The sequence below is a fragment of the Brassica napus genome, chromosome A7 (genome assembly GCF_020379485.1).
Source record: "Brassica napus cultivar Da-Ae chromosome A7, Da-Ae, whole genome shotgun sequence".
In the NCBI taxonomy this organism is placed as follows: Eukaryota; Viridiplantae; Streptophyta; class Magnoliopsida; order Brassicales; family Brassicaceae; genus Brassica; species Brassica napus.
The window spans coordinates 20,245,139-20,255,847 of NC_063440.1; the positions used below are offsets into that span (position 1 = coordinate 20,245,139).

Sequence of the window (10,709 nt, forward strand, 5' to 3'; positions counted from 1 at the left end):
TTCGGTTCGGTCTGTGGATATTTCTTGTAGATATATTAACCGAACCGATCCGAACCGAACCGATAGTGTTACCCGAACAAGAGCTGTTTGGTTCAATACTCGATTAATATTTGATTCTTAACCGCAGCACTACCCTCAAGGTTTTTCTGTTAGCGATCTGTTTGATTATGGTATATCATAGGTCTGATCATTTTATCCAAATCCAAAAATCTGAATCAAAACCAACTCAAAATATCTGATCTGAAACCAAAATTTTTATTTACAAGTATTTAGTTGGATTCAAATTTTTCTACGCAACAAAACGGATATAAATATTATATAAAATGTATATATGTAAAATACAGTAAGTTTAGAATAATTATTAAAATATTAAAAAAATTAATTTTAGTTTTTAAATAGTTTGAAAAACAAAAAATGTCAGTACTATATTTTAGAAGTGTGAGGTGTATGAAAACAACGTACAAACCGTTATATCATTATCAAAAATGGTTTAATCAAATTCTATAATATTCTGTTAAAATAATTTTGTGAGCCATGATAAATATTTTATATTGTTGAAATTTTTGTAAATGATTTGTAAAGCATGTATAGACATTATAAGACATTAATAGTTATTATATACTTATATACAAATATAATTCTTTATGTAAAATATCTTGGAAGCATTTAACTACAATTTCTCCACTTCACCAATGATCGTCACGAAATAAAATTAATTGGCTCTAAACTTACTTCTTTTTTTTACATTTAATTAAAATTAAAAAAAAAATTAAAAATTGTCGACCAATCAAATTATACTAATTTTCTTAAAATTTCACCAATGACCGACACGTAAGAAAAAATCACTTAATTGACTTCTCTTGTGATATATAGTATGGTTTCTATTTTTATAAATGATTTATATACTCTTATAAGTAATTTTAAAATTATGATAAATTGATTTGTAAGCGATGATAAATAATTTTCATTAAAAACATTTATTAATGATTTATAAAGCATGTGTAAACTTTATAAGATTTTAATAGTTATTATATAATTATATATGAATATAATTCATAAATATAAATTTATTTTATTTATTTTATATTAAAATTTTGTTCAATATTTATATAGTTCATAGATATTAAAATAATTGAACAAACATTATTAGTCTTTCTATAATGACTACAATTAGTTATCATAACTTGTTATTCATAATATTTCTTAGATTATTTGGTAAGGGATATTAATTGGTATCAAACTTATCTTTAATTTTTTAGATTTAATTTAAATAAATTAAAATTAAAAATCATCAACTAATTAAATTAGAATAGTTTCTTGAAATTTCACTTAGGATCGACAAGTAAGCAATAATACTTAATTTATTTAATATGTAGGAGGATTAAAAAAAGTTGCACAATTTAAAATTTTAGTTGGTGTACACAAAAATTTAACTATAGTTTACATTGTTTATAAAACTAATTATTGGTACAACACTCCTTTTCACTTGCGTAGCTTCCGTTTCCCCCCTGAATTCGTGGCTGGTTAGTCGATCGTTTGGTGTATATAAAACGTTTTCTAGTGGTTCGGTCACTGAACTAACTACAAGTATTCTGACTAAACAAAAACGAACAAAAAAAAAACTCATCTTTTACAATTATCAACATATATTGACCAAAATGACACAACTCCATGTATATCTTTTTTTTTTGTTTGCTATGAAACCTAATTTTCAAAAACAAACCCATCTAACAAGAAAAGAGAGATACAACAAAGAGGCAAACTATCTCGACGGTACTTAACGATCATTGTTCATATCCGAAGGTGGCAAGAAGCTCTCCAAACACAGCCCACAAATATTAAAATCAACTTCCTCAATCCTCCACTTCTCCTCAATTCTTCTCCGATGATTAACCGCTCCGCCGTACCGATAAAGCGTGGTCAACGTTCGACCACCATGAGCTATGTTGACCGAATCAACGTACATGTAATCATCAATGATTGACTCCATGCTTGTCTCCCAGAAAACGCCGTCATTTTTGCCCCTAGCGGATCTGACTCTCACGAGCTTTGTGTCGCCAAACTTTACTAGAAGTCCCGTCCTTTGGCTGAAGTAACCCCACACAGTGTGGTGGATCACCTCCGTGTTGGCCGAACACTGCGCCTTGAGTATATCTGCCGGTGTCTCTACCTTTAGGACGAAACAGTCTTCGCCGTTAATGGTCTGTTCGCCGATACAAACGGCGTCTAAAAAGAGACTAGCCGTACACCTAGGGTCAAGTCCCTGCCACATTTAACATGTCAAAATGTATATGTATGCATACAAATTTTAGATTTTTAATATTTCTATTGTTAATAATCTTTGATCATTTGTATTTTTGTTTGTTAATATAAATTACTTAATTAACAAAGATAGTTGTCTTATACACAACATACAGTATATTTCAAGGCTTGCTTAATCATGTCGTATTTTGAAATATCTACTGTCACAAACTTACAACTACAACCAATACATAACAAAAATCTCTGCACAGAACTTTACAACAATCACTTTATGGTTACCGCCAAGAATATGCAACACAAAGTTTACAGTTAATTTTTACAGTCCAGCGAATCATCCATTCTATTTATGCTCTCTTTTATGATTTTTGTTGCTAGAAACTCTTCTAAAGACCACGCATATTAATGGCCTTAAGTTAGTTGTTTATACTTCACGTATATGCATTGTATCATGGTCAAATATGACAACATTAATACAAAACCAGTAGACAACAACATTAAGTGCTTAAAGAAATGAGATATGTGGTCAAGTAGTTAAAGTTTGAGATATATGATTAAGTACAACATTAAGTGGTTAAATTGAGATATATGATGATGATGGGTACCTGAAAAAAGCGGCGGAGAGGACGAGGAGGGCCACGGTGAGCTTGGGAAGGCTGGGTGGATGATTGGTTCCAAGCCACTTTGCCGTCACTACCGGCGCTAATTTTGAAACCGGAAACCACCAGCTCCAAGAACCAAAGGTTTGGATTCTTCTGCCATAAAACAAAACCCCCAACTTCAAAATTGCCTTTCCCCAGCCGCACTGGCGTGGCTGTTATCCCTTCATCCTCTCCAGCAACCATCCCGGAGCCTTGCATCCTCACCTGCCCCACCGCATACATGCTCTTCACCGCGTTCAAAGCGGCTGGACCTCCACATGCAGCAACATATTGCTGCACTATGTACTTAGCCGTTGACGCCTCCTTCAAATACACCATTATAATTATATACATATCAAATTCCATATACTAGTTTTTTTCTTCATAGTTAGCCAAAAGTAAGTTTTATAATGTAAGGTGAATGTGTATTATGATCAAATGTATTATATTTTATAGCTAGAAGCCTATAACAAAGAAAACTACATGCACATACACATTTTATATCTATAAATATTTTTTTTATCTCTATAAATGTTCTCTCCGGGGAAATCATGTAGTTCATTGGCTAATCTCATGTTCTCATTTGAATTCTGCTAGTAATTAAACCATATAATATAAACCAGGTGGAAATTCAAACCTAAAACAAATATCAAAACGCAAAACTAAACCAAGAAAACACACAAAATAGATAGCATGATGATATAGACGTACGATGGAAGGGACATTGATGGGTCGTGAGAGACAAAATTCAAGAGGGACATGAAAAGGAATAAGAGGACTTCCCACGATCTTCAACAACGCCACAAATTCATTATCAGATTTCGACTGCATATGCATATTAACATTACTCATCGACGACGAAGACGCCGGCGTTCTCATGTCAGCAGCGACTGCGGTCACCACGGCATGGGCCTTCATAAGAGCATGCATATTCCTCCACCTCCCCGTCGCGTTGCTTCCCATCTTGGTAAACATTTCTTCCGGCACAGGAACCTCTAAAACCGTCTCTAACCCGTCTTCATCGTCTAAATTCGGACAAAGCTTCCTCATCTTCATCTATTAGTTTTTTTTTCTTGAATGATCCGAGAGAAAGAGAGGATTAGGGTTTTCCTCTTTCTCCGAGTTTTTATTACGGGAGAGAGATGGGTAGATTTTGGAGGATCATGAGGATTAACTACAAAACTATTCTTGATTATGTTCTTGATCGTTTTCTGTTGGCCGGCTTTTATATATAACTAAGGTGCTCCTTGCTCGTAGCTATCGTGAGAACACGATTTCAGGAGGATCCATCCAAACTAAATATCTTATATACTGATGTGACATATACATGAATTTACGCTTTTGTGTCTATGTTTGGACGTTGACAGTTGACAACGCTATTTATATTAATTCGCATACGAATATTTATGTGTGTTTATGGATATACATTATGGTCGTGTGCTTCATATGTATACGTGGAAGAATAATACTAGTTGAGGCAGTCGGAGTGGTAAGGCAGGAGACAAATGTTTATAATCTTTTTCTTTAATTAAACGCCTTTTAATCTAGCTAGTTGTTATTCTAAAAAAATATTATATGTTCATGTAGAAGTGGACTATTGTACTTTATGATTATGATGATTTAATTATCGACCAGAAATACGTAATCAATGTTTGGGTTAAAGTAAAGAACATGTCTCCTTTGAACTTGAAACCATAGAACAAAGGGAATAAGATGGAGAGACAGGACTGGTAATTGAACCTATTCTATTTTTTTTTTTTTTTTATAATCCAGGTATCCGGACTTCTTACTTAGTCCGAATATCCCACCGCGTCTAACTGGAACTGGCAAAAAAGGTTCTGGAGACCAAATAGAAACCATGTTAAATTCACTACTCGTGATGGCGGACACCTCAGCCGAGGTTCTTTTACCACCAGACCACGAGGCCCGATTTAATTGAACGTATTCTTGTGAAAGCAATTCTTATTTTTTCCCAACTAAATATTACAGCTTTTGTATTCTCCTGTTAGTTTTTGATAAACGGAGTAAAAACAAAATAAAAAAGAGAACTGTGGCAATGAAACTGCATGTGTAGTGAATGTGAATCGCTGGATCATGTCGCTTTGTTTTTGTGTGGCCACTGCGGTAGGACCGTGCGTTGGCATTTTTCTTAGATCGGTTTCAAGTCTCATTTCCCAAAGTACATATAGGTTGCTGCTATAACTACAGAGAGTATAGTGTGAGATTAGATCATCCATCGTAGTCACTCGGATCTTTTGTTAGACACCGCGATTGGAATTACTATAACAAGTTTTGTTTTTTCTAAGTTTACAAAAAAAAAGTTTTGTTTTTTCTATTCAAATAAAATTTCCAATAAATTTTCATTCTACATAGATTGAAGTTATCCAACAATCATCAAACTAAGAACAAAATTGTATAAGTATTTAATTTTTTAAAATAAAAATTATAGAAATGTTATATTGATGAATATTAAAATTGTTAATAGATTTTGTTCTCTATATTCAATTATTTCCAGTATTTTTTAAATTTAAAATGGAAATTAATTAATCGTCTAAGAATACAATTATTAATTATTCATATGAGTTTTATACACAAAATTGTATTTATATGTAAATTTGCAAATATAAATACAAAATTTGACAAAAAATACAAAATTAGATAAATACTTTATTAAATAATATAAAGATAATTAACTTTTTGTTCTTCTTATCTTCCCCTAAGCTTTAGCGTAGACCAAAGAAGACCAGAGAGTTTCGGACAGAAAGATCTCAAATCAGACAACTTAATTTTTAATCTTCTTACACCACAACGTTGTTTGACTTCCAAAAGAAAAATCTCCAGATAGATTCCGACCGGATAAATCCTCTTCCTTTCAGATCTCCAAACTCCAATAGATCTGCTGGCGGTAATGGCGGTTACTTCCTGATCTCAGAGAAGCAAAAAAAAAAAAGAAGAAGACCCATCTCTTAACATTGGTTGCACTCTTTAATGGCGGGGCTTCAAAAAGGCAAGTCCTTTCTCTTCTGTTTCTCCTTCTTTGTCTCGTGTAGCTTGCTTTTCCTTTCGCCGATTGTAACCGCTTCCGAGTCTGATCCGCCTCCGTACGAGCACTCTGATGCTTCTCCTGGAGTCGTGACCGTCAGCGAATCCGACAGGCAAGGTGTTGCATTGCATAGGCTCGAGGAGCTTGTTAGGAATCTAACGGAAGTAGTAGCTAGATTAGACGCTAAGTTATCTGAAACCTCTTCTAAGGAGAAGAACGAGATCAGTAGTAATGGGGTTAAAGAGGAGAAAGCTAAGAAGGCCTTTTCAGTGACAAAGTACAGTCCTTTCTGGTCCGAGAGATTCGAGTTCACCTCCGCCGTGAAGCTAAACTCCGAGGCAACGTGCATCAACGTGTTGCCCTTCAGAGACCACGAAGGTTTAAGCAAGTACTTCGTCGTTGGAGACTCGAGTGGTAACCTCTACGTGTTCTTGAGAAACGGCGACGTTTTGGTCGAGTTTTTCACCAACTGTGATTCGCCGATCACCGCGATGGTTTCTTACATGTCTGTGTATAAGAACGAGAGCTTCGTGGTGACGGGGCATCAAAGTGGAGCCGTCTTGTTGCATAGACTCAGAGAAGGCTCGATGGGAGAAGATTTGAGTTCAGCTGTGATGGAGAGTGTTGGCAAGTTCGATGTCACGGAGGATGGTTTGGAAGTTACGTTACTAGAAGTGCATCATGTTGGACGTGTTAGGTACATAATCGCGACAGATCTCACCGGAAAGCTAACAGTTTTCACCGAGAACAGAACCGTTCACGGGTCCGTTACTCCTACAAGTAGACCTCTCGTCTTCTTGAAGCAAAGGCTGTTGTTTCTCACCGAGACCGGCGCTGGTTCGTTAGACTTGAGAAGCATGAAGATCAGAGAATCAGACTGCGAAGGCTTGAACAGCTCTCTAGCGAGAACGTACGTTTTCGATGCTTCCGAGCGGTCTAAAGCCTACGGATTCACGTCAGAAGGCGAAGTCATCCACGTGTTGCTTCTCGGCGACGTAACGAACTTCAAATGTAGAGTGAGGTCAAAGAAGAAGGTTCAGATACAAGAGCCTGTAGCGTTACAAGCCATCAAAGGATATCTTGTGCTACTCAACGAAGAGAAAGTGTTTGTATACAATGTATCGACACAACACTACGTTAGAACAACGGGTCCTCGTCTTCTCTTCCCTGCTGCATTAGAAGATCTCAAGTCAACGTTCTTGACCCATCAATCTAAAACGAGTCCCCAAAACTTTAAGGTTACTACTCCTTTGATAGCAAGCGACCGTGAGAAGCTTCTTGTGATGAGTTTAGGCGAAGGGTACGTAGCTACATTCAAATCAAAGCTTCAGAGTTCCAAAGGAGAACTCAACACGATGCTATGGAGCAGTCCTGTCTTCTTCTTTCTACTGTTTTTATTCGGGGCGTGGCATTTCTTTGCTAAGAAGAAAGAGTCTCTCACAGCTTGGGGACCTGACGATCCTTTCACATCTTCCTCTTCTTCTGCTTCTTTCTCTGAGCCATCTAGGAGAAACAACGATGATCTCATGGATCTTAGGAGAAGATATGTTTCTCCATCTCGGTACCCTCCTGGAGCTGCAGCTGGTACTTATAGGTCGGTTGCCTCTAATGACCCGACCACGAGAGGTTCGGTTGATAGTACAAACTATAGAGCAACAGGGCAGGGGATGAAGTATCGTGGTGTGACAGGGCTTGATTCTTCAGGTGGTGGTGGGTTTGGTAATAGAAGAGAGAGTTTGTTTGGTAATAATAACAAAGCTTTAGACAACGAAAGTTAAGGGCCTTTTTTAACGTTTTGCCACTTTTTTTTTGTTACCGGTTAACGCTTGAAGTTTTTTTTGTATTTTGTAACACTCCGGCGAGAAAAAATAAATGTTTTACCGGTAGCTTTTGTTTCTCCGGACACTTCTTGTTTAGTCAAACTCTTGTAGATTTGAATCGTTATGTAATTTTTTCTTGTGGTCAAGATCAGGATCAGACTGAAAATGATACATTTTTTAATATATATATTATAGTGTTTCAAGATCCAGATGTCTTACAAGACCTCAAGACAGTAAGTCCTTTAGGCAATGTGACACTGATTCTTAACAAGACATATTTTCAGGAGTTGATGTTGTTTCAACTCCTGAAAATGTGTCGGAAATCTTTTTTTCTACCCGCCAACGATGACACTCAGGAAAGCTCAGCTCGGGAACTCAACTCTATCTATCACTCATCGCGATGCACCATATCAGGGAGACAACGCAGAGGAGTATAATCCGCGTAGGTTTGAAATTTGGGCACACCAAGAAAGAATCAGCTCTGCTTGTGCCGTTTGGGTTAGGGCCTAGTACTTGTGTCGGACAGAATCTTGGAGTGTCTGAAAACCGAGAAGGTTGTGGCTACGATCTTTGAGGCATTACAGTTTCAGGTTGTCTCCAAGTTAAAGCCCATGCCTCCTCCTGTTAATATGGTTGTGAGTCTTGTGACGTTACAGACCTTATCTCGGTTTAATATACTTGGGTTAGGTACTTTCGAGTTTCGATTTCGTTACCTCGGTTTATATAGGTTCTTCCCTTTATTGAAAGGGTAAAATAGTAAAAGCACGTAACTATAAGCGCGTCAATCAAACATCTTCTATCTTCCTCCCAAACCTACCCACAAGGGCCGCAAGACTCTGCAGCTCTCCTCGAACGTCTCCTCTCCTTACAAAATGGAATTAGGGAAATCGAAAAGGCACGGCTAGTGAACAAATGTCGAGCAAACTTTTCTAATTCCAGAAAGTAACACAAAGCTTGCTTGCTTCTTCCTCTTTTCTTTTTTCATAAATGCATTACTATTTTTAACCCCTCCACGTTCTCAGATTCGAGTCTCACGCGTCTTTCTTCTTTTCCTTAGCTTTTAGTCCCACAAGAATCTCATATCTGTTTTCATCCTAAGAGATGTGGTCGGCGGTGGGTGCTTTGAGGCGTACGGCCGCGAGTAAAAGTTGTCCGATAAGGTCGTCATGGCTCGGCGGTGGTTACAGATGTCTCACAGTGGAACCAACGGAGGAGATAACTGTAACGGAAGCGAAGAAGCTAATGAGGTTAGTGAACGTTGATGAGATGAAGAAGAAGCTCGGTTGTATGGGGAATGATGAAACTGTCTCTTACACTAAACTCATTGAGGCCTCTCAAGGTTTTGGTATCGCTAGATCTCTCCACGAAGCTCATGCCTTCGCTCGTATCCTCGATGATGCTGGTGTCATTTTAATTTTCCGTGATAAAGTCTATCTTCATCCAGATAAGGTCTGCTGCAATCTCATGTTTTGTCTTGGAAAAAAAAAACTCATTGTGTTTGTCTGAAATCGATCTTTGTCTTGTGGGTTTTGTTATAGGTGGTGGAGTTGATTAGAAAGGCAGTGCCTTTAGGTTTGAATCCAGAGGATGATCCAGCTAAAGTCGAGTTCGATAAGCTTAGGAGAATGAAGGAAGAGATTGATGTGTTGGCACATAAGCAAGTGAGGAAGATTCTGTGGTGTGGTCTTGGCTACTCTGTGGTTCAGATCGGACTCTTCTTCAGGCTAACCTTCTGGGAGTTTTCATGGGATGTGATGGAGCCCATTACCTTCTTCACTACAGCCACTGGGATTATTGTTGGTTACGGTTATTTCTTGATGACTTCCAGGGACCCAACTTATCAAGATTTCATGAAGAGGTTGTTTCTTTCTAGGCAGAGGAAGTTGCTCAAGAGTCGCAAGTTTGATGTTGAGAGGTTTAAGGAACTTGAGAACAAGTCGAAGATGACGTCTTGCTCTTCGTATCATTCGTGCCACGCGAACGCATCTATTCGGAAGTGTGTTGGAGTTGATCTTGATTTAGAGGATTCTTTGCATAGTCGCAGCGACTGATTCATTCGGTTTCTGGTTTTCTAACCATTATTCACTTTTGGTTTTATATGCTATAACCAATGTCTCTCAGGCTTCTTCATGTTTGTTTCCTTGTTGTTTACAAAAAAGAATCCAATGGGTGTTTAGTTTTGCAGTAGTCAATGGAGATTGAGAATTTTTATTTGATAATCTTGAGCTCTAAAATCAGTATAACTTTATTTTATGGAATTCGTTGATTATTGAATCTACCGAACAATAACGTTTCTTACTTTAAGTTTGTTTTCCGTTGTTAATCCTTGATAAAAGTTTCCGAGGGTCCAACGTTTCTTAGTTTAAGTTTCTTATTTTATGGATGGTTTGGAAGTGACGTTACTAGAAGTGCATCACGTGGGTCGTGTTAGGTACATATTAGCAACTGATCTCACCGGGAAGCTAACGGTTTTCACCGAGAACAGAACGGTTCACGGGTCTGTTACCCCTACAAGTAGACCTCTTGTCTTCTTGAAGCAAAGGCTGTTGTTTCTCACCGAGACTGGCGCTGGTTCACTAGACTTGAGAAGTATGAAGATCAGAGAATCAGACTGCGAAGGTTTGAACAGCTCTCTAGCGAGAACGTACGTTTTCGATGCTTCCGAGCGGTCTAAAGCCTACGGATTCACGTCGGAAGGCGAAGTCATCCACGTGTTGCTTCTCGGCGACATGACGAACTTCAAATGTAGAGTGAGGTCGAAGAAGAAGGTAATTTTTCCTTGTGGCAATCTCAAGTTCAGGATCAGAATGAAGATGACAGTTGAATACATTATAATTTCAAGATCCAGAGATGTCTTACAAGACCTCAAGACAGTAAGTCTTTAAGCTCCCCCCAACTGAAGAATGTGACATTGGTTCTTAACAGTCTCAAAGTTATGCCCATGCT

The 10,709-nt window shown here is 37.6% G+C and overlaps 3 protein-coding genes across 3 annotated transcripts; 2 read left to right on the plus strand and 1 right to left on the minus strand.

Annotated features, from left to right (window-relative positions):
• Positions 1 to 139: 139 nt before the first annotated feature.
• On the minus strand, positions 140 to 4,247 carry LOC106355801. Its single transcript, XM_013795682.3, has 3 exons — positions 3,612 to 4,247; positions 2,865 to 3,224; positions 140 to 2,263 (listed from the first exon to the last, which is right to left on the minus strand). The coding sequence occupies exons 1-3, from the start codon at positions 3,954 to 3,956 to the stop codon at positions 1,778 to 1,780; spliced, it is 1,191 nt and encodes a 396-aa protein (XP_013651136.2). The 5' UTR covers positions 3,957 to 4,247; the 3' UTR covers positions 140 to 1,777.
• Positions 4,248 to 5,604: 1,357 nt separating this feature from the next.
• Positions 5,605 to 7,909, plus strand: BNAA07G21870D (uncharacterized membrane protein At1g75140). Its single transcript, XM_013793438.3, has one exon. It carries the CDS (start codon positions 5,889 to 5,891, stop codon positions 7,719 to 7,721), a length of 1,833 nt encoding a protein of 610 aa, XP_013648892.1. The 5' UTR covers positions 5,605 to 5,888; the 3' UTR covers positions 7,722 to 7,909.
• A 598-nt stretch (positions 7,910 to 8,507) lies between these two features.
• On the plus strand, positions 8,508 to 9,982 carry LOC106353664 (calcium uniporter protein 5, mitochondrial). Its single transcript, XM_013793440.3, has 3 exons — positions 8,508 to 8,705; positions 8,821 to 9,212; positions 9,302 to 9,982. Exons 2-3 carry the CDS (start codon positions 8,865 to 8,867, stop codon positions 9,812 to 9,814), a joined length of 861 nt encoding a protein of 286 aa, XP_013648894.1. The 5' UTR covers positions 8,508 to 8,705; positions 8,821 to 8,864; the 3' UTR covers positions 9,815 to 9,982.
• The last annotated feature ends 727 nt before the right edge of the window (positions 9,983 to 10,709 follow it).

Coding starts and splice junctions, on each gene's coding strand:
- LOC106355801 (XM_013795682.3), bottom strand. CDS start 3,956: ATGAAGATGAGGAAGCTTTGTCCGAATTTAGACGATGAAGACGGGTTA. Junction 3,225..3,611: donor CCATCAATGTCCCTTCCATC/GTACGTCTATAT, acceptor GTGTATTTGAAG/GAGGCGTCAACGGCTAAGTA. Junction 2,264..2,864: donor CTCTCCGCCGCTTTTTTCAG/GTACCCATCATC, acceptor TAAATGTGGCAG/GGACTTGACCCTAGGTGTAC.
- BNAA07G21870D (XM_013793438.3), top strand. CDS start 5,889: ATGGCGGGGCTTCAAAAAGGCAAGTCCTTTCTCTTCTGTTTCTCCTTC.
- LOC106353664 (XM_013793440.3), top strand. CDS start 8,865: ATGTGGTCGGCGGTGGGTGCTTTGAGGCGTACGGCCGCGAGTAAAAGT. Junction 9,213..9,301: donor TCTATCTTCATCCAGATAAG/GTCTGCTGCAAT, acceptor GTTTTGTTATAG/GTGGTGGAGTTGATTAGAAA.